This window comes from Stenella coeruleoalba (assembly GCF_951394435.1).
Source record: "Stenella coeruleoalba genome assembly, chromosome: 6".
Classification (NCBI taxonomy): Eukaryota; Metazoa; Chordata; class Mammalia; order Artiodactyla; family Delphinidae; genus Stenella; species Stenella coeruleoalba.
Window position 1 is genome coordinate 99,398,706 of NC_137151.1, and position 24,148 is coordinate 99,422,853.

The window sequence follows — 24,148 nt, forward strand, 5'->3', positions numbered from 1 at the left end:
GCAATCTAGTTCTCTCTGCAAGTACCTTCCCAATTGCAGGAAAGTACCCCAGCCATTTTTAGCCTTCGGGGGTAAGAACAAATTGCAAACACCTGACCTCAGCATTTGGCCATAAAAAAGAATGAGGTATTGGGGCTTCCCTGGTGGCGCAGTGGTTGAGAGTCCGCCTGCTGATGGAGGGGACGCGGGTTCGTGCCCAGGTCCGGGAAGATCCCACATGCCGCAGAGCAGCTGGGACCGTGAGCCATGGCCACTGAGCCTGCGTGTCTGGAGCCTGTGCTCCGCAACGGGAGAGGCCACAACAGTGAGAGGCCCGCGTACCGCAAAAAAAAAAAAAAAAAAAAAAAAAGAATGAGGTATTGATACATCCTACAACATGGATGAACCTTAAAAACATTAGGCTAAATGAAAAAAGCCAATCACAGAAAACCACATACTATATAATTCCATTTATATGAAATGTCCAGAATAGGCAAATCTATAATGATAGAAAGTAGATTAGTGGTTGGTTAGGGCTAGGGAGAATGGGGACATTGTGCAGGGGCCGGCGGTTGGGAGCAGTGATAGCTAAAGGATATGGAATTTCTTTTTGAGGTGATGAAAATATTCTAAAATTGACTGTAGTGATGTTTGTACATACCTGTGGATACACTAAAAAATGTACTTTCTTGGGTAAATTCTATGGTATGTAAACTATATCTCAATAAAGCTGTTATAAAAAAAAGACTGAGTAACAGTCTACAACATATCCAACCAGTACTCCTCAAAACTGTCAAGGCCACCAAATACAAGAAAAGTCTGAGAAACTGTCACAAAGCAGGAGAGGCTAAAGAGACATATGTGGTATCCTGGATGGGATTCTGGAACAGGAATGACACAATATGGGAAAAACTTTCTACAGAAAGTATGCTGTGTAATTAATAGTAATGTAAAGTGCCAATGCTGGTTCTTTATTTGGAATCAGTATAATCATGCAAGACGTTAGCAACAGGTAGGAGGCTTCCAGGAAGATGGCGGAAGAGTAAGACGCGGAGATCACCTTCCTCCCCACAGATACACCAGAAATACATCTACACGTGGAACAACTCCTACAGAACACCTACTGAACGCTGGCAGAAGACCTCAGACCTCCCCAAAGGCAAGAAAGTCCCCACGTACCTGGGTAGGGCAAAAGAAAAAAGAACAAACAGAGACAAAAGGATAGGGACGGTACTTGCACCAGTGGGAGGGAGCTGTGAAGGAGGAAAGGTTTCCACACACTAGGAAGCCCCTTCGCGGGCGGAGACTGCGGGTGGCAGAGAGAGGAAGCTTTGGAGCCGCGGAGGAGAACGCAGCAACAGGGGTGCGGAGGGCAAAGCGGCGAGATTCCCGCACAGAGGATCAGGGCCAACCGGCACTCACCAGCCCAAGAAGGTTGTCTGCTCACCCGCCGGGGCGAGCGGGGCTGGGAGCTGAGGCTCGGGCTTCGGTTGGAGCGCAGGGAGAGGACTGGGGTTGGCGGCGTGAACACAGCCTGCAGGGGATTAGTGCGCCACAGCTGGCCGGGAGGGAGTCCGGGGAAAAGTCTGGACCTGCCGAAGAGGCAAGAGACTTTTTCTTCCCTCTTTGTTTCCTGGTGCGCGAGGAGAGGGGATTGGGAGTGCAGCTTAAAGTAGCTCCAGAGACGGGCGTGAGCTGCGGCTAAAAGCGCGGACCCCAGAGATGGGCATGAGACGCTAAGGCTGCTGCTGCCGCCACCAAGAAGCCTGTGTGTGAGCACAGGTCACTCTCCACACCCCGCTTCCGGGGAGCCTGTGCAGCCCGCCACTGCCAGGGTCCCGGGATCCAGGGACAACTCCCCCGGGAGAGCGCACGGTGCGCCTCGGGCTGCTGCAGCGTCATGCCGGCCTCTGCCGCCGCGGGCTCGCCCCCCACTCCGTGCCCCTCCCTCCCCCCGGCCTGAGTGAGCCAGAGTCCCCGAAGCAGCGGCTCCTTTAACCCCGTCCTGCCTGAGTGAAGAACAGACGCCCTCCAGCGACCTACACACAGAGGCGGGGCCAAATCCAGAGCTGAGCCCCTGGGAGCTGTGAGAACAAAGAAGAGAAAGGGAATTCTCTCCCAGCAGCATCAGAAGCAGCGGATTAAAGCTCCACAATCAAATTGATGTACCCTGCATCTGTGGAATACATGAATAGACAATGAATCATCCCAAATTGAGGAGGTGGACTTTGAGAGCAAGATTTATGATTTTTTCCCCTTTTCCTCTTTTTGTGAGTGTGTATGTGTATGCTTCTGTGTGAGATTATGTCTGTATAGCTTTGCTTCCACCATTTGTCCTAGGGTTCTATCCGTCTGTTTTGTTTCTGTTTTTTAATTTTTTTCTTTTTTTTCCTCTTAATAATTATTTTTTATTTTAATAACTTTATTATATCTTATCTTACTTTATTTTACTTTATCTTCTTTCTTTTTTTCCTTCCTTCCTTCCTTCCTTCCTCCCTCCCTCCCTCCCTCCTTTCTTCCCTCCTTTCTTTCTTTCTTTTTCTTTCTTTCTTTCTTTCTTTCTTTCTTCTTCTACTAATTCTTTCTTTCTACTTTTTCTCCCTTTTTATTCTGAGCAGTGTGGACGAAAGGCTCTTGGTGCTGCAGCCAGGAGTCAGTGCTGTTCCTCTGAGGTGGGAGAGCCAACTTCAGGACACTGGTCCACAAGAGACCTCCCAGCTCCACATAATATCAAACAGCGAAAATCTCCCAGAGATCTCCATCTCAACACCAGCACCCAGCTTCACTCAATGACCAGCAAGCTACAGTGCTGGACATCCTATGCCAAACAACTAGCAAGACAGGAACACAACCCCACCCATTAGCAGAGAGGCTGCCTAAAATCATATGTCCACAGACACCCCAAAACACACCACCAGACGTGGACCTGCCCACCAGAAAGACAAGATCCAGCCTCATCCACCAGAACACAGGCACTAGCCCCTCCACCAGGAAGCCTACACAACCCACTGAACCAACCTTAGCCACTGGGGACAGACACCAAAAACAATGGGAACTACGAACCTGCAGACTGCAAAAAGGAGACCCCAAACACAGTAAGATAAGCAAAATGAGAAGACAGAAAAACACATAGCAGATGAAGGAGCAAGATAAAAACCCACCAGACCTAACAAATGAAGAGGAAATAGGCAGTCTACCTGAAAAAGAATTCAGAATAATGATAGTAAAGATGATCCAAAATCTTGGAAATAGAATAGACAAAATGCAAGAAACATTTAACAAGGACCTAGAAGAACTAAAGATGAAACAAACAATGATGAATAACACAATAAATGAAATGAAAAATACTCTAGATGGGATCACTAGCAGAATAACTGAGGCAGAAGAACAGATAAGTGACCTGGAAGATAAAATAGTGGAAATAGCTACTGCAGAGCAGAATAAAGAAAAAAGAATGAAAAGAACTGAGGACAGTCTCAGAGATCTCTGGGACAACATTAAACGCACCAACATTTGAATTATAGGGGTTCCAGAAGAAGAGAAAAAGAAAGGGACTGAGAAAATATTTGAAGAGATTATATTTGAAAACTTCCCTAATATGGGAAAGGAAATAGTTAATCAAGTCCAGGAAGCACAGAGAATCCCATACAGGATAAATCCAAGGAGAAATACGCCAAGACACATATTAATCAAATTGTCAAAAATTAAATACAAAGAAAACATATTAAAAGCAGCACGGGAAAAACAACAAATAACACACAAGGGAATCCCCATAAGATTAACAGCTTATCTTTCAGCAGAAACTCTGCAAGCCAGAAGGGACTGGCAGGACATATTTAAAGTGATGAAGGAGAAAAACCTGCAACCAAGATTACTCTAACCAGCAAGGATCTCATTCAGATTTGATGGAGAAATTAAAACCTTTACAGACAAGCAAAAGCTGAGAGAGTTCAGCACCACCAAACCAGCTCTACAACAACTGCTAAAGGAACTTCTCTAGGCAAGAAACACTAGAGAAGGAAAAGACCTACAATAACAAACCCAAAACAATGAAGAAAATGGGAATAGGAACATACATATCGATAATTACCTTAAATGTAAATGGACTAAATGCTCCCACCAAAAGACACAGATTGGCTGAATGGATACAAAAACAAGACCCATATGTTTGCTGTCTACAAGAGACCCACTTCAGACCTAGAGACACATACAGACTGAAAGTAAGGGGATAGAAAACGATATTTCATGTAAATGGAAACCAAAAGAAAGCTGGAGTAGCAATTCTCATATCAGACAAAATAGACTTTATAATAAAGACTATTGGAAGAGACAAAGGACACTACATAATGATCAAGGGATCGATCCAAGAAGAAGATATAACAATTGTAAATATTTATGCGCCCAACATAGGAGCACCTCAATACATAAGGCAAATACTAACAGCCATAAAAGGGGAAATCAACAGTAACACATTCATAGTAGGGGACTTTAACACCCCACTTTCACCAATGGACAGATCATCCAAAATGAAAATGAATAAGGAAACACAAGCTTTAAATGATACATTAAACAAGATGGACTTAATTGATATTTATACGACATTCCATCCAAAAACAACGGAATACACATTTTTCTCAAGTGCTCATGGAACATTCTCCAGGATAGATCATATCTTGGGTCATAAATCAAGCCTTGGTAAATTTAAGAAAATTGAAATTGTATCAAGTATCTTTTCTGACCACAACACTATGAGACTAGATATCAATTACAGGAAAAGATATGTAAAAAATACAAACACATGGAGGCTAAACCATACACTACTTAATAACAAAGTGATCACTGAAGAAATCAAAGAGGAAATAAAAAAATACCTAGAAACAAATGCCAATGGAGACATGACGACCCAAATTCTATGGGATGCAGCAAAAGCAGTTCTAAGGGGGAAGTTTATAGCAATACAATCCTACCTTAAGAAACAGGAAACATCTCGAATAAACAAGCTAACCTTGCACCTAAAGCAATTAGAGAACGAACAAAAAAGCCCCAAAGTTAGCAGAAGGAAAGAAATTATAAAAATCAGATCAGAAATAAATGAAAAAGAAATGAAGGAAACAATAGCACAGATCAATAAAACTAAAAGCTGGTTCTTTGAGAAGATAAGCAACAGGTAAAGCTGGATGAAGGGGGGCTTCCCTGGTGGCGCAGTGGTTGAGAGTCCGCCTGCCGATGCAGGGGACGCGGAAACTGGATGAGGGGTATATAGGAAATCTCTGTACTATCTTTGCAATTTTTCTGTAAATCTAAAAATATTTTAAAATAAAATATTTATTTACATTTTAAAAAAGAATTACTACCCTAGATCAGTGTCTCCCAACTTCTCAATTCTAGGAATTAGCTTAAGATGACAGAATTTACTATGACCCTTCTTTGTGGAGAGGTCAATGAAAAATAATGCTTTTTAGGGGGAGAATCCTGTTGGGAAGGACAGGGGGAGGAGGCATCACGCTATTGGACATCCTTAAAAAGGGGAGAAGTAGAAAACAATGTGGCAAAGTTTGGTAGCTAATTCTGGTGGCCAAACAAATACCCACAAATACTAGTAGGTTAGAGGAGAATGACTTGAGAAGAGGGAGGGGAAGAGTTTCAAGGTGAAGGGGACCAGGTAGGGATGTTGGATAGGATCTTCCCTAAACAATCTCTGTGCAGGAAAGGCTAAACGTACAAAGAAAGCACAGGCCCCTTAACATTCCTCTGCAGGTCTCAACTTGTAATTTTTCTCTCCGCCAGACAATTCTTCACAAGTGTCCACTCCTCACAAAGCAGGAGAGGAGAGGTCGACAACCACAGACATCTTTTCTCCTGATATTTCTCGTTGGGTTAGTGTCCCTGCCGGTCATACGTACTTTGGGAAATATTTTAGGACACAGTCTTATAAGAATATCTTACAAACATAGACTCCATTGCCAAAACAAGCAAATGTTCAGAATGTAGGACTCTAATAAAAATAACAAGACAAGAATATGATGAGACTATAGAAAGGAAATCACTTGAAAGACATTTTATTGGACATATGCTCTAAATTGTGTCCTCAGTCAGGAGCTGGGGATGAGAGACAAAGGCACTTGCTACTGACCACCGAGAAACTCCCAGTCAAGGTGAATGTGTATGTGAGATGTGTATGTGAGGTAAGGCAGGCAAGAAAGGATGCAAGAGGGAGGAGATGGGGGATGTATGTCTATGTATAGCTGATTCACTATGTTATAAAGCAGAAACTAACATACCATTGTAAAGCAATTATACTCCAATAAAGATGTTAAAAAAAAAAAATAAATAAATATTTTAGGCTTTAGGGAAAAATAGCAAGAAAGATAAAGGGGGGAAAGGCCACAGTACAAGGCCAAAAGGCTAAAAATATAGATCTAAGCCAACCTCTCATCTCTCTTGCAGAAACTCAGCTCATAAAAACAAACCCCCTACCCACGGGAGTACTGAATGTAGAGGAAACATGGGAAGCAATAAATGCTAGCTAACACTCATTGAGCGTTTACTGTTCACCTATCAGAGCCATGCCAGGAACCTGACGGGCATCAGGTCGCCGAATCTCACAGCTTCTCAGGGAGCTACTTTTTTAATCCCCATTTCCCAAATTGTGAAATTATGACGTAAAGAGGTTAAGTGACTTGCCCGAGGACACACAGATAGCAAATACTGGAACCTAGGAAGTTTTCTCCATATCCACGTGCTTAAACTCTCCAGGACTGCCTGGGCTAAAATAAACAGATGATTTCCTTGTTTTAAAGTAAAACGTTGCACGGGAATGAAAAAAAGAAAAAAAAAGATCTAAGTCCTCCATCCTGAAATCCACCCTTAAAACCAGGGTCAGCCTCAGATGATGAAGGAAGACAGAAGCAGGAGGAAAAAAGAAGTGGTAAATGCACAAGGGTTAGCCACATTCCGGGGAGGCACGGCTCTTCTACAAGAGGAAGGAGGAAGCAGCCTTCACTTTGAGTTAGCACTTCCCGGGCCAAATATTGATCCGGTGAGACAGTGACACAGCAAAATGAGTTAAGAAACGTGTACTCAGAGTCATTATTGCCTCAGAATAACATACGCACCCAGCTAGTGGGCATCTGAAGGGCAGGTAGGGGTGGGCAGTGCATAGAAACAGTTTCCCAGGGATAGTAAAAGAGGGGAGAGATGCCTGTTGAACAATCGCAAGGAATCAGAGCAGTCTTTGTTATAGCTGGAGATCAAGACTCCTTTGGGCATAAGTCCCTTAGCTGCATCACTGCGTGGATCTCCCGGTTAGGGACGTATATGAATGTTTAGAGGTTTTGAACATATTATACACAATATGCAGAAACAGACCCATTTATAGGAATGCGCGGAATTGTCTTGGCCATATTTCTGGTGCCAGAAGGTAATATAATCAAAGTAGGTGTTAGTGTAGCACCTGAGACACATTCCAAGAGCTGTCTTTCAGTTTGGTGTTACCCAGACATTTGGGGATAAGGGGGCGCTTTTCTATCCATATACTCAACTTCCAGACCTCAAATCTCTCCATCTTATCCCATTGTCCCCATTCTAAGATCAAAATTGGCTCTTATTTGTCACTTTTGCCGTTGTTGATGTGGCTTCATATAACTTAATCTGAATATATGAATTTTAAGAAATTATATATGAGGTGTGAATATCTTGGCATGGAGGGAATCCACTTGAAGAATCCTTTTATAAAGTCACATTTGCTTACATTTGCCAGTAAGAACTTCATGATCAATTTTCTTTCTTAAAGGCCTCCCTAGCATATCCATTATACACTCTGAATCAGAAAAATATGACTTCGAAGAAGCACATATGTTGTGTAAATTGTGAGCCACACCATTGTGGAGGTGGGATATGGGGGGACGTGCGATTGGAAGCTGTTCAGGGAAGACATTATCTGGGGATCTAGTTACTGCTGTGGATTATAATTAATACCGACAGTCCTCAGCTTATACCAGTTGCTAATGCTGAGTTCAGTTTTCAGTGGGAAAAGCACAGAACATTAGTGCTGGAGAGAAAACTAGGAAACATTTTATCTGCCTCTCTCACTTTACAGATGAAGAATCCAAAATCCAAAACGTTCAGTAGCTTACTGAAGATCATATGAAACTGCAAGCTTGGTAAACATCCCAAACGTTATAAACATTATAACATCACAAACATTATTAAATTTGGGCTTAGCCTATAAGCCCCAATCTACTGAGGACATGAAGTGGTTACAATAATTTCCTTCATTCTCAGCTACAGTCATGAAGGACATTAAATACTGTTACCCAGAAAAAAATAGGGTGGCAGCGGCTGGTACAGGTTTCATGCGGGCTGAAGTTTATAAAACTTAGAAGCCCCTCTGAAAGAAAAACAGTGCTAAGCTACGAGTTCAAAACTAGGCACCCAAAAAACCTATTTACTTAGAATGAAGAAACAAAACGCAAAACACAAAATGAGTGGATAAATATCACGTACATCACGAATAGAAAAAAAAGTACTATTTTTATTAATTAACTTCCTGACGTGGCTCTATAATAATTTTTCCTCTATATTTTTGGCTGCTTGCTCTTTGATGACTTCTTCACATGACAGTGATTTTGTCATATCTTATCCTCTAGAGGAAATAGAAAGATAATTCAGTCTTTCTTCTAGCATTGTTGGTCAAAATTTGCCTTTTGTTATTGATACTTTAGAAAAGCTTCTTCAGTCCCAGAAGTGATTACTGGTATTGTCATGGAAACTGTTAGGATCGTTGTCAAATCTGGGGAAATCTTCATCGTGTCTTTCAGACATATGAGATTTAAGATTTGGAAGAACTTTCCACAGACTAGCTTCTGGCCCTGCACATCTGAAATATTTTTACTCTCTGTATACACATGTCCTCCCAGTCTTAGGCACCTTAGTGGGATACTATCAGAAACACCCTTAACCCAGGCTAGAGGGAATCCATACTTTACAGGCTACACTCTGCTCCTCCACTCTTTCTGTCCCTCTACACATGGCAAGGCGTCTATGGGGTCAAAGAAACATGCATATGTATACTCAAAGCCCATGCCTCCCACTTCCTGATCTTGCTACATGTATATAGCATCCTGGAATTTCTTGTTCAGACAGGGCCGACCTAGGCCTCTTCCTCTGTCCGTCCTCCCAAGGGCAGACTGTACCCTGGTGTAAATATTCCCAGGCCAACCATGGACAGAGCTCATGCAAATGAGGGACTCTAAACCTTAAACTTCGCCCGCTTTGTGGCAAATGTACCTCTACGTGGCACCCAGAGTCTCTGTGATAGCACCTTTCGTCTTGGCCCCAAGCCAGTGTGGAAGCTACTCGACCCACCAAAAGTACAGTCTATAAAAACCTCACCTCAGCATGGCAACCATGCAGGGGAAGCAGATAGAGAAAGTTCAGAAAGGTAGAAATGTACATGGCTCTGAACACTGAAGTCTTCCTGGGTAACAATATGAAAGCGGACAGCTTGCCTGTCTACCCTCCCGAACTGCCATGGCCCCATCTTGGCATCCCTCAGAGGGCAGCCCCATTGCCCTGTGGTGCCTGCATTATCCCCATTTGGCAGAAGCTGGGCAACTTTTCCTTAAACCTATAACCCTTTCCCAGTCTCTTCCTCCTCCTTAAGCCCGTAAGATAACACATCGGGTACAAATCTCTCCTCGACCCCTCAGCACCTCAGGACACTGGCAAGATGAACCCTCTGGCCACAGTTAATGGATAGCACACCTCCTCTCCCTTCATGGATAATGCACTGAAGTAAGAGAGCGGAAGGAGTGTGGGAAAGCAGTGGTCAAGGAGGACTGTCCACCCTAGTCTAAAGTAAAAAGACTTTTTTTTTTTTTTTTTTTTTTTTTTGCGGTACGCGGGCCTCTCACTGTTGTGGCCTCTCCCGTTGCGGAGCACAGGCTCCGGACGCGCAGGCTCAGCGGCCATGGCTCACGGGGCCTAGCCGCTCCGCGGCACGTGGGATCCTTCCGGACCGGGGCACGAACCCGTGCCCCCTGCATCGGCAGGAGGACTCTCAACCACTGCGCCACCAGGGAAGCCCTAAAAAGACTTTTTAAGACAAAGCTGATCCTTTGCGGGGGTGGGAGGGCGGGAAAGGCTCCCCTGCCCTGAGTATTGGTTGCCCAAGCAGCCACCCTCTTGCTTTCCTTCCCTTCTAATCCTTTGGCCCCTGTGACCATGCTTCCCTCCTACCACCACCCCATCTAATCCTCCTTATGACGTGACCTGGGCACCCCTCGGCAAACCACAAAGGGGTCTACGGCTTTTTCCAGCTTACGCCCCTTGGTGCCTCACACATGTCTCCACCTGGTGACTTCAGGACCTCTAGCTCTTTCTCCTGACGCTCTGAGGCCCAACTTTTGGGCACTGTTATTCACATTCAGGTGTATGAGATTAATAGCATCCCCTGTCTTAAGATGTGTCTTTAAATAGACGACGAAGTCTTAAGCAAAACATTCAAAGTCAACGAGCTTTAATAAAATGTCTAATATCTAGTTAGAAAAACTCCTAGGCATCTTAGAATAGAGTATTGCATTTAATTATCAGAGCCCCCTGTAATGGAAAGAAATAAAGAAACCACAAGCTTTGGGGGTAATTTAGCCAGGTGAGGGGGGATTTGGGAGGGGGCTGGGTGTCTTGTCGCAAAGGTCAGAAGAGGAGGGGACAAGCTGTCACTGGCCTGGATCCTGGCTGGCTGGTTCCTCTCTTCACACACACACGCACACACGCACGGCACAAATGCCTTTGGGGGTTCGCGGGGGAGGGGGGTTACTGACATCTAGCCTAAGCCCAAGCCTCTCATTTCGCATTCCCTGCACCGTGAGGGGCCGCCAAGTGTGCGCAGTGGATTGGGAGGGGCATCTGGAAGGAGAAGGACAAATTTAAAAAGAAAGATTTACGAGGCCATGAAGATGTTTCTCCCAGACTCTGGAGTGCAGGAGTATGACTTATTTATTTTATTTTCATTTGTAACCAAAACCTTCCCCTGACTCCCATTGGCCCTAGCTGAGAGGGGAGAGAGGGCCGGCCCGTCAGGCGTTGATCACCGGGCCAACGGGAGACAGTGTGGCGTGATGCTGACGCAGCCCACTGACAAGCCAGAGAGAGGCCCAGGGGAGCAGCTCTGAGCCGAGCAGCCAGAGTCGGGCAGGTAGGGAGCTGACAGCTGGGGAATTGCTAAGACGCGCCGGGCTGACGGGGGCAGGCTGGTGAGACAGTGGACTCGGAGCAGGTGTGATTCTGCGATGCACAAACACTGTTGTTTACCAGCTTTCCTTGGCATCTGCTCTACCTCCTTGGCTCCATCAAGCTCACCATGTTTTCAATTTCCTCTCCCCTTTCCGCCAAACCTACATGATCACCCCATCAGTCCCCTCATCTCTATTCTGAAATGTTTGTCTCCCTCGCTCCTTTTGGGAGAAGAAAGGGAGCAGATGAATACACATTAATAACATCAAAATATCAATTAGTGGTCAGCTGAATAGGAACAGTCTCTGCTGGCCTCAAGGCAAACTATTGAATTGAGAGCTGCAGAGCCAGAAGAGAGAATAGGCTGGGGATTAAGGGGTGTCCACACAGGGGACTTGTGGGGCAAAGCCCCAAGGTTCGTGAGTTACTGAAGGCTTGAGGACTGCCTGATCCACAATTCCTGGAGGGAAGCATCCCAGGGAAAAGGGGAGCTGTGTCCCCAGGCTGGAGTTCTCTCTTAAGAAAATGCAAGTTGGGAGGCAAAGGGAGAGCCAGACTTCAAACCTATGGATAAGTCCTGAATCCTCTTCAGGACAGTGACCCCTACATTTTCATTCCCACACCCATCTATTGAGGATCACAGAATCCCTTGCAAAGGCACCCCGTGTAGGAAAATCCATCATCCTTGCACACAAAACTAACAAAAACAAAACAAAACTTTACTAATCAGGCCGCACTTACCCATCTTGCCTGTGACTTTTCTGGATGATGTTCAAAACAGTGTGAAACCCATGCTGACACCTCTCTTGTCACTGAACATAACCACCCAGTTCTCTTACACCAGACAAGGCAATATCATAATTTTCACCTATTAAATGAATAGGACAGGCACTGCTGGTCTGATGCCTGGATTACTCAGACTGATTTGAACCACAGCTGATTCTCAGCAGCCCAAGGTCACATGCTCCCTGCTCCCAAGGACCTGAAGGTCTCTGCCCCTCCACCTCACTATTGAATAAAAGGTTATATCATTCCCAATCTACAGATGGAACGGTCAAGTCCTGTTTGGCTGGCAGTGACTCCATGAGTCTGTCTTTTCATCTGCTGTAGGGGAAGGGGTCCCACTGGAGTCACGTTGCGGCATTGTCGGAGGGCCTCCTATCTGAGCTACCGTTATGAAGCTGGCTCCACTCTGTCAGAAATTGGGAGCCTCGGAGCTTAGCTTCTAGTCCCAACTCTGACACCTGCTTCGTGTAGAAGAAGTCCTTAGGTCCAGGAGTCAGAAGGCCTGAGAATTACCACTTAGCAATCATGTTAATCATATCACTTAAAACCTTCCTGTGGTTTCCCACTGTCCTTATAAATCATAAGCCTTCTTCAGAACTCTGTATGCTCTGGTTATTGCTCATCTCTCTGACCTCATCCCACACCTCTCTCCCTCTCCCCCTTTACTTCCGAGACACACCAGCCTCTTTTCTGTTTCTGAAGTCACCCAGGCTTTGTTTATACTTTGTTGTCTTTGTACCTGTTGTCCCCTCTTGCCTATATTGTCCTAAAAGTACCTGGAGCCTACTTATCATTTGGTAGTCAACAAATACTGGATTACTCGATGGGCAGATTAAGCAGAAGTACAGGACAACAATAAAACAATAGCACCCCAAAAAAGGTTTTTGGGGGGAAATAATTTGAAATTTGATATGTTTTTTTAAAATCTAAGTAGTTAACCTGGGAAAGATAAGACTCTTGCATCTGTTCAGTAATTCATTCATTCAGCAGATATTGATGGTACTTACGTGCCATCTGTCTCCTCTAACTTACAATTTAAGTTCCGTGAAGGCAGAGATCTTGTCTGTCTCAGACTCCATCAGCACACAGAAGGTGCTTGAGAAATGTCTGTTAAATAAATGAGTGAATTAATGAACAAATAGATGAATGTAATCTCAGACTAATCACTTAAACTTTCCAAGCCTCGGTTTTCTCACCTTTAAAGTATGACTAACACTAACATTCTTGTGTACTTCAAAGTATTGGAAGGAGTTGGAAACAAATACGTGTATGAGACCCAGTTTCCTAAAATACAGAGCCTGAGGCAGGGATTAAGTACTGGTGCTTTATTTGGAAGGTACAATCCCAGGGCATCCAGAGTGAAGGCTAAAGGAAACGAGACAAGAAGAATGGGAAGGAATGGAAAGATGATGAGTTACCACATTGACCAGTGCTTCATGTGAAGCCACAAAGGGTCACAACCAGTCATTTGACAGGCATATTCACAGGACCATGCAAGATAACTATGCAGAAACTATACCTCAAAGCAACCCATCAAGGAAAGATGAAACACTGACGAATATTTGCCCACTGAAGAATTTACTGTCCAATACTTCCAGATTGCCCCATCCCTCCACCCCTTGAAATCACCCAGGAAGCCTACTCCTATGTCCTTTAGTGCGATATTTCACCCAAGTCTGAAAGTGTCTGGAAGAGCCAGAGTCCCCAAGCCTGTGGCAAGTTGTCCACAGTGGTGAAATCCTACAGCCCCACAGCTTCAGGAGGGGCAGCTGTTTAGAACACGGAGCTGAGAGTCCAGGCCATGGGGTGAGTGAGGATGAGAGAATCCAATGAGGATGAAAAGATACACATAAGGTATTTCTGATATAGTATCTGAAAGGGATTTGAACACTATAAAGTCCCAAACAATGACAGATGCTGTTGTTTTCTCGGTCTTTTAAAAAAAAATTCAGGGCTTCCCTGGTGGCGCAGTGGTTGAGAGTCCACCTGCCGATGCGGGGTACACGGGTTCGTGCCCCGGTCCGGGAAGATCCCACATGCCGCGGAGCGGCTGAGCCCGTGAGCCATGGCCGCTGAGCCTGCGCGTTCAGAGCCTGTGCTCCGCAACGGGAGAGGCCACAACAGTGAGAGGCTCGCATACCGCAAAAAAAAAAAAAAAAAAATTCAAGTGTGTTTTCACCTCATAGTCTCTGCACTTGTATAAGTTTGATAAGCTTTCAACCAAACTGTGCAAATGAAAAGAAGTCTCTCCTGTTTGCCCTGTTACTGTTGAAACACCCCTCTCTGAAATAAGCCACTACATCTCCTCATAAAAATCCTTCTGCCCAAAATAGAAACATAAATGTGTTCTGTTAAAGTGGGCTTTTTTTCTTATTATGTTTAGTTTCTATTAGTGAAAGAAAACACAGCAAATATGATCAATCCATATGGGAGATACTTTTCATGTAAACCTCTTGCCTCTTGATTCTCTCTCCATCACTCCTTTCTTACAACATCAGCTTCCTTGAGCCCATTCTTATGCTAGTATGTTGCCTACACTGTGATCAGTTTTAACAGACCTCCAAAATGCCTGTTAGCACACAGTCCATGTAATGGTCAGAACGGAAAGATTTCCTAACCTGAAATGCCTGCATTAGCAGTTACATAACTTGTTGACATGTAGCCCCTCATCAGGTTTTATCTACAAATCCAAGACCCTTACTATTTAGGGTCAGCCCGAACTGAGGTCAGCCCGAATTGAGGAGCCCTGTGTGTTTTGGATTTGGATTTTGTTCCAGAGCCCAGTAAAATGAAATCCCTTGCACGTAGTAGGATGCATGCACGTGCGCACGCACACACATATCTTATTCATTAAACAAGTGACTTTATACATTTGTTGTGACAATTAAATGAGGCACAGAATGTGAGTCTCTTAGCCCAGGGCCCAGTAAACAAGAGATAAAGTTTAGCTTTGATAGTAATTTGAGGGTGCTATTAGCTCCCCACCTTGTGCATCTAAATCAGGGGAAGGACATGCTTTTCTATCATGCCGTCTGCCTTCATTGGTTCAACCAGACCCAGGTTTACACATGTGTAATCCAGTGTAAAGCCTGTCCTTAAAAATCTGTGTAGCCACAGGGAATCTCACACTGGTCGTGGCATTTATGTTGCTCTGTGATACACTGTGTTTCTAAATGTGGTACTGTCAATTGATTCAACAGCATTTTATTGGACAATTTTACTGTTCTGGTGCCCCAAAGCTTTTTAAAGCAGGAACCAGTTTTTTAAATCAAATGGATAAAGTCGTTGCACTTGAAATAACAGCAGTACAAGTAATAGGGCCAGAAATTCCACTTGGGCTGTTTAATTATTTCCCTGGAAATTTTCCTAAAATTTAGGGGAAGAGCGACACCAACTTCCTAAGCCCTTTACCCGGTGTCACCCAGGCACCCAAGTCCACTTCCCTGAAGTTATTGCCAGGATCCAGGCCACATGGGAATTTGCTCATCTTCCTGGGGAGAGGTAGCCTGACTTCAGCTATTTCTCAAGTCCCTTTGACATCCAGTTGTATCTCCCCCATCACTGATGGAATAATGGATAATGAGTCATCATTTTAGACTATCCCTGCAAACTGTTGCTTGTATCTGTTTTGTAAGCTGCACATCACCTTAATTTTAGCACAAAGGAGCTCTCTACTGTCCAAATATAAACTGTTTTCTTATAGAAACACTGAAGTTAAAGAACTTTAAAAGTTAGCGTCATTAGTAGTAGAATATTCTAACCTTACATGCCTCCTGCTGTGATACAGTATGGATCACTTTTGAAGAACCCTTGACATAGATGTTTAACCTGAATTGAACTAAGCCTTTGACCTAACTTCCAATTTACAAGACATATAGGAGATAGAGGGAAAAAAGTTAAATAACACCACAATAGAACAATAAGAAAAATTCAAAATGTGGGAAGCTGTGCAAGATAACTGGCCTAGTCTCTCAAAAACTGATGTCATGGAAAAAAAAAAAAAATAGGGGTGGAATCAGTTCCAGGTTAAGAGACCAGAAACACCAAATGCAACGCATGACTTTGAATGAATCCTCATTTGAAAAATAACATACATAAAAGATATTTCAGGGACTATTGGGGAAATTTGAATTTAACTATTAGATGATATTAGAGAATTACTGTTCATGGTCCTAAATGTGACTATACCGAAGGGTGTTCTTCTTTTTAGGAGATGAGTACTGAAGTATTCAAATATAAAGTATTACATCCAAATAATTCGTAAAATATTAACAATTGTGCAATCTAGGTGGTTGGTATATGGGTAAATAATTGTATTATTCTTTCAATAATTTTGTATGTTTGAAAATGATCATGATAAAAGAATTTTTGAAATATTGGTTTTCTTGTGTGAACTTCTGAAGTTATTAACAATTTGGGCACTTGAGAATTCACATCTCTACTTCGGGAACTGGGGATTTGTGGGGGGAGGCCACTTAAAATCTGGCCACTATGCCCTGTTCGGTGCACTGTGTAATTTCTCAGTACTCTTGGTCACCATTTCAAAGGAAATATGTAATAATTATTCTTTATGTGTAATCTTTGCTAAGAGTTTAAAGAGCAAACAGATCAGGTACACAATAGTTCATGTATAGATGTATCTGGTTCATTATTTATTAGTCAGAGCCTATACAATTCTCCCTTACCTCCCCTGATCAAATATCATGTTTCCATACCCTTCCGTAATGCAGATTTCAAAGTCCTAGACTTGTTAAAACCAGGGTCATTTTTCTGCATTTCTCATAAGAAGATTAGTTTCTAAATCCAAGATGAAAGAATTTCTCAGCACAGTAATTGATAAAGAAAATACATCTTGGAACAAAATAGTTGGTTTAATCACTGGGGTAAGGAAAGGGACATTCATTTGATTGATGAAATAGAAAGGAGCCAGGCTTTGTTTAAATTGGCAAAGGCAGCATTATTGGGGGTCTCTGTGTCTTCCATGAGTCATAATATTCAAAGTTATTGCAATCACAAGTATATGAGGTCAACAGTGGTGCTATCACTCTTACTGCGCCTGCCCTTGGGTGTTATAACAAAACAGGGCACAAATGCACATGAAATTATTTCATTCAGGGGCCAAAGTGGAACTAAAAACCAGGTTCTGAACAACTGAATAATTGAATATATGTTGAATTGTTCCTGTTTGGAGGATTTATTTCCCTGGAAAACACTTCAGTCTGCCACTTTCTATAAAGCACTCTTCTACTAGTAAAGTGAATCCCCACATTACAAGACCTCACCACTGAATCTTATCTAGGCCCCTCTTCTGAGACACCTCATCAAGAGAGTATTTTATTCATTTCTTTAAAACCTATAAAGAAAACTATGGCTATTCATTCCATCCATGTTTTCATTCTTCCATTTATTCTTTGGATTTATTAAATTCCCACTGGATGGCAAGCACTTCTAGTACTTAGAAGAGAGCAGACAGCGTAATCAAGATTCATCAAGATTCTTGCCGCCTGGAAGTTACACTCTAGTGGGAGAGTGGCAGCAGGTTAATAACGAAGAGCGAACAATGAAGAGTGGGAGTGAGGGGAACCTACCTTAGATATCGTGGGCCAGAAAGTCCTCCTGAGAAGGTGACCTTGGCATTAAGATGGTTGATCACAGTTACCCATGTGGAGATCTGAGCAAGGGGATTCCAGGCAGAGGAACCAGTGAACGCAGTGGTCCTAGGACAGGAGCAAGCCTGGTGGACTTGAAGGACAGAAAGAAAGCCTGAGTTACTGGAGCATGGTGAATGACAGAGAGTGAAATGAAGTGTAGGTTTTGGTTAAGAGATTGGACTTTATTCTAATTTCATTGGGCAGCCGTTGGAGGGCTTGAAGCAGGAGAGCGGCATGATCTGATTTACACTTGAAAAGACCTCTCAGGCTAATGCTTTTGATCAGGGACGATCTCCTCACATTTAGCCCAAATTCCTCCTGCTGCAATTAATGCGCATTTTCTCTCCTCACAGTGAACAGATGCTCCTTGATGCTGATATTAGTTCAGATGCCTGAGGAAGCATCAGATGGCTATATCAGGACCCCCAGAAGGCTGAAAGGAATGTAGTAAGAGGGCCAGGATGATGATCATCAACCTGAATTACAATCAGAAGCCACGGATAAAAAATAAAACCTGTTTCCTTCCCCACTGATGGTAGGGACAGTTCTTTCCTTAGCTCTCCTATAGTTGTCACATTCTCATTGATTCTCAAGCCCCACCTCCCCACCAAGCAATCCGTGGCAGCAGCAACATCAACATAGTGGAAGACTGTCTCTCGTATTCATGGTAGGGAACATAATTGTTGGTGTAAAAGAATATAAAAGTTGGGTGGATGGGACTTCCAGTGGACTCTCCTTAGCATAACAACAATTTAACTGGAGAAAATTACAAAAATTAAAGTAAAATCACTTAAAAGTCCCTGGAAATTATCTTAAGGGCATACAGCAAAAGGAGGAATATTCATTCAAGATAATCTACTAAATTTCATAAGAACAACAGGCATCCATGGCATGTCAGCCATGACCTGCTCCTTTAACTCCCATACCCTGGGCATACGCAGCTAGGAAGACAGAGCCCTCCCCTTCCTGAAGTGCACAGTCTGGGCTATGATTTCGCCCCAAGAGTGGCATGTTACCAGTAATATTTCTCATTCCCCCACTCCACCCCAACCTAGTGTTACAGAAGCTCTGTTCCTAGGAGGAATGATCTAGGGGACGCAGCTCCCTTCCCAAGCCCTGCACCAGTTGTAGCCCACTAAAAGTACAGGGGCCCTGATCACCCTTGCCCAGCTCCGTCATAGAGGTTCCCTTTGGGGAAGGGCAAGCTGAGAAGGCCAGGGGCTGGCACTGGCCCTCCCAAGCAGTGCCCTCTTATAGAACTGGAGTATAGCTCTGGTGCGGTGGCATGGGGGTTCTACCCAGGGGGTGAGGCAGACCCAAAGGATGAAGAGTTCTGAAGCTCTGCCTGAGGGGGCTGACTGTTTGGAACGGAGAGTAGAGAGCTCCATACATAAGGGTGTTTTTGAAAACACTGGAGATCTTGGTAGACAGTAATTAAGAGGAGAATGATAGCTCCAGGAGACAAGCAAAACAGCAGTGCAGCCAGAAGTTTAACAGAGAGAACTGGGAAAAGAGCAGCCAGGAAAAGCCCTCCTGGGATCAGTCATCCCAGGATGGAAGGCTTGCTGGCACAAGGGGCTTAAACACCACCCTTGACCAAACCGTGAACAATAGGTATTCTGATCCAGGGTGACTCCTAGGTTTAAAACTAAACTTACACTCACCCCTGACGACCTGGCAGATTATGGGCACGCCCAAGGCTGAGCCCTCTTGGGAACAATCAGAGAAAGAACCTCCGAGCTACAAGCCCTTGGCTGAACGTGGGGCAATAAACACAAATTCCCTGAACTGTAATAGCAACCTCGAGGCCATACACACAAAATGGTACAGATGAACGTATCTGCAGGGCAGGAATAGAAACGCAGATTGTAGAGAACAGACGTGTGGACACAGTGGGGAAGGGGAGGGTGGGATGAATTGGGAGATTAGGTTTGACATAAATACACTACCATGTATAAAATCGATAGCTAGTGGGAACCTGCTGGATAGCACAGGGAGCTCAGCTCGGTGCTCTCTGATGACCTAGATGGGTGGGCTTGGGGTGGAGGGAGGTCCAAGAGGGAGGGGATATATGTATACATACAGCTGATTCACTGCACTGTACAGCAGAAACTAACACACCATTGTAAAGCAATTATACTGCAATAAAAAAAATAGAGAGAGCAAAAATCTAACTGGCTAAGGGGGCTAAGTACAACCTTTGACCAATAAGTGGCTTATGCCAACACAGACCCAGGGATGATCCTCAGGTAGCCAGGCTAAAAGACAAAAACAAGGGGGAAAAATGTAAGCATTGGTAACAGGGGCTGCACACTAGGGGGGAAATAGATGTCACAGGATTAGTTCAGCCAAGTCACTAAATAAATAAACAACTGACAAAGCCAACAACAACCACCACCACTCCTGGGAAGTAAGGGAGGGAATCAGTAATCTAGAGTTGTTATACTACCAAATTGTCCAGTTTCAAAAAAATTGTGAGACATGCAAAACAGTAGTAACGGGCACACCTAGCAACCAGATTTTGGTTTCTAATACCATTCTCTTTATTAGAGAAACAGGATTTTCTTAGAGAAATGACTGATTCTAGGACAAGGGCAAGAAATATACAAGATGAACCCAGAGCATCTTGCAATGACAGAAAATAAGGAAATGCTAAAAAATAAATTAATTAAAACCCTACGTTAATAGAGATATGACAAAGGGATATAGGAGCCAACTGAAAGACCTCGCAACGGCCAAGGCTGGAACCATTTGAGCAAAATAAATAAATAAAATAACATTGGATTAGCCCACAGTATAAAATAAATATCCATGTGTCCACACTGACATAGAAAATGATTGAATAAATAAATAAATGGAGAGAAGAGAAAAATCTCCTGGCAGGAGAATTTCAAATAATTTATGTAGATATTCCATCCTTAATGAGGGAACCATAACTCCACACTCCTTAAGTGTAGACTGCTCACAGTAACTTCCTTCCAAAGAGTCAGTATGGACAATAGGGGTGGGTGAGAGTAATAGGGGTGGTGGAGAAACCTGAGAAACATTATCTCAGCCAAATGATCAAGGTCAATTATCAACAATGATAAGTCATGCTGATAGTATGTATCCTTAGTATGATGTAATGAATATGGCACTTGACCTCTATGGTTCTCTTCTCCATACCCTACAATGCCAGTTTAATCATGAGAAACACACTAGACAAATTCCAGTAGAGGAGCATCCTACAATATGCTTGACCAGTGTTCTTCAAAACTATCAAGATCATCAAAAATAAGGAAAATCTGAGAGCTGTCACTGCCAAGAGGAACCTAAGGAGATACAAAAACCAAATATAATGTTGTATCATGGATGGGATCATAGAAGGAAAAAAAATTAAGTGAAAACTAAGGAAATCTGAGATACGTACCCAAAAGAATCAAAAGCAGAGATTCAAACAGATATTTGTGTACCCATGTTTATAGCAGCATTACTCCCAATAGCTAAAATGTAGAAACAATCTAACTGGTCATCAATAGATGAATAAACACACTGTGGTATGTACATACAATGGAATATTATTCAGTCTTATAAAGGAAGGAAATTTTGGCATTGATGAACTTTGAAGACATGACGCTAAGTGAAATAAGCCAGACACAAAAGGACAAATATTGTATGATTCCCCTTATATGAGGTAGCTAGTTAGTCAAATTCATAGCAATAGAAAACAGAATGGTGGTTGTCAGAGGCTGAGCAGAGTGGAGGCTGGGGAGTTAGTGTTTAATAAGTACAGAGATTCGGTGTGGGAAGATGAAAAGATGGATGGTGGTGATGGGTGCACAACAATGTGAAAGTACTAAATGCCACTGAACTGTACATTTTTAAATGGTTAAAATGGTAACTTTTAAGCTATATATATATATATATTATTACAATTTTTTAAAAACTAAGACAATCTGAATGAACTATGGAATTTAATTAATATATCAATACTGATTCTTTAATTGTGGCAAATGTACCATACTAATGTAAGAAGTTAATAATAGGGAAAATTAGGGGTGGCATATATAGGAACTCTTCTATCTTCTAAATTTTTCTATAAATCTGTAAGTATTCTAAAAACTAAAGTCCATTTTTAAAAAAAAGAAAGTAGTAAAGGAGACATAGAAGAAAAACAACAAGCAAAAAGACATGAGACACAGAGAACCAAAAAATCAGAATGTCAGACGTAAGTCCAACTATATCAATGGTAACGTTAAATGTGAATGAACTAAACAATCTAATCAAAAGGAAGAGATTATCAGATTGGATATAAAGAACAAAAACAAGATCCAACTTTCTGCTACTTATAGGAGACATACTTTATATCAAAAGAAACAAATAAATTGAAAGTAAAAGGATGGAAAAAGATATATTATGCAAACAGAAACCGTAAGAGAGCTATAAGAATGGCTATACTAATATCAAGCAAAATAAATAATGCGGTCACCCAGCCTGCTGCACCAGTTTTTGTGGTCCCTTGCAAGAGGGACTCCCTTACCCAAAATTTGGTTCCAATGTCAAGACCAATGACACCACACCAAAGGGGTACGAAAAGGTTCATCACTTATATAATGAGGCTATCTGAGGGCAGCAAGGCAGGCTTCCAAAGCTTGTCTGAAAATGTGTTGAGAGAGCAGGAAAAGGAGACTGGCTTGGGATTTTTTCGTTGTTGTAGCTAGGCAATGAGGCCACGTTGAGGGTTCCCATACACTGCCACAATAGAAATACATTCACTTATGTTAAGGGAACTCCAGGTTACAAGACCACAAGCAGTATCTCCAAAGAATCTAGGGAAGTGTCCAGAAGAGAAAGAGAAAACATTGAACATTTACTAAGTCCTGCCTTGAACTTCAACACTTGAGTCAGAAAGCAAGTTTAGAAATATGGGGAAGTAAGAGTAGAAAGGAAGCAGAAAGGAAGCACTCCCTTCTCTGACTGCTGGCTGTCAGTCAAAAATACAACAGGATAATGAGATGGAGAAGGACTGTGAGGGGTTCTGACTCTTGGAGATTAAGGCGCTGGCACCTAAGTGGCAAGAAGGAGACAGTCAGGAGAGAATCTGGGGCTTCCCTGGTGGCACAGTGGTTGAGAGTCTGCCTGCCGATGCAGGGGACACGGGTTTGTGCCCCGGTCCGGGAGGATCCCACATGCCGCGGAGCGGCTGGGCCCGTGAGCCATGGCCGCTGAGCCTGCGCGTCCGGAGCCTGTGCTCCGCAACGGGAGAGGCCACAACAGTGAGAGGCCCGCGTACCGTTAAAAAAAAAAAAAAAGAGAGAGAGAGAATCTGAAGACAGACTATCCCAGGCAAAAGGAACACATCTGGTTCCTTGCTGAGCCCATAGCTAGTGCTCCAACATAGTATAAGTCCTAATGCTGCGTCTCATAGGATGACTTACAAAAATCATTGTTAGCTAAACAAATTCTCTCCCAGTAGCCTGGAGTTTTAGAAAAATGTAACTTAAAGTCATCAAACACTTCACCTATGTATGTATATACCATTCATATGCCAAGATTCAGCCCACTGGTATATCAGGTAAAAATCTCTGCTGGTCTCCACACATGTGATTATAATTTCTCTTCCATCTTGTATGTCCTTGGCATTGTATAACTTCAACATGTGATTTGATAGGGGAATTTTGGTAATGTTCTGTTCCTCTTTCTTTCTAGGAATGTTTTAATTAACTTTGTTCTTCAAGCTTCTTAGCAGAAGTATGACCCGTAACATTTTTCCTGCAAGAAAGGAAATGTGAACTATGTCATTTTCTTCTTTGCCTTTAGAAACAAAATCGCTTGATTTGTATCAGGAATTATTTTGCAGCAGTTCTGGAAAAACTCAGTTGGTTTACCAGAGAGGACAGGGGGGTTAAGGGGATGCAAACAGAAGTAATAATATCAGTTGTTATTATTATAATAATGAATATTTATTGAGCACTGGCTTTATGCCAGGCATCATGCTAAATGTCTACATGACTTACTTAATCAGACAACAACACTGCAGGGTAGACATTATTATTTAATTTTTCCGAATGAGGAAACTTAGGCTTAGAAAGTGTAACTGTCTATTGTCACATGGCTCTAGAAACTGAACTCAAGCACTCTAACTCCATATTTGCACAGCAAAAACCTGACCATCCCATGACTATACCATGCTGCTTTGATGGGAGTGGGGTGGAATTAAGGAGAAAGTAGAAGAAATCGAAGGAAAACTGGGCAACATAAGCAAGGAAAGAAGAGTTTTAAGAAGAGGGATTTTAAGAAGTTGTCAATAATGTTTCAAGACCCTGAGAGTGGGGTCCTTGTTCAGTTTTGCACCCCAGGCGCTTTCTGAGAGCTTCATGCTAGTCCTAGCTCTGGGAGGCAAGAGCAGTGGTAGGAGATGGAAACAGACAGGAATAGGGGGAGGACCCTGTGGGGCCTTGCGGCTTCTACTGAGAACTTCGTTACCCAGAGCTAGATGGCAGTCATCGGAGAGTGAG

At 43.1% G+C, this 24,148-nt stretch overlaps 1 protein-coding gene across 2 annotated transcripts in view; it reads right to left on the reverse strand.

Moving 5' to 3' along the window:
• LOC307187526 (uncharacterized protein) overlaps positions 1–24,148 on the reverse strand; it is a 239,132-nt gene that overhangs the window by 39,977 nt on the left and 175,007 nt on the right. The window contains exons 4-5 of one of the 2 annotated variants that reach the window (XR_013828634.1): positions 17,589–17,742; positions 13,033–13,107 (exon numbers count right to left, since the gene is read on the reverse strand). Coding sequence is in view for 1 of the 2 variants with exons in the window: in XM_079923717.1 (XP_079779843.1) it covers positions 17,656–17,742 (87 nt within the window). In the remaining variant the exon portion in view is untranslated. Of the gene's footprint in view, positions 1–13,032; positions 13,108–17,352; positions 17,743–24,148 lie in introns of those variants that run through there. The other variant, XM_079923717.1, reaches the window with a different exon arrangement.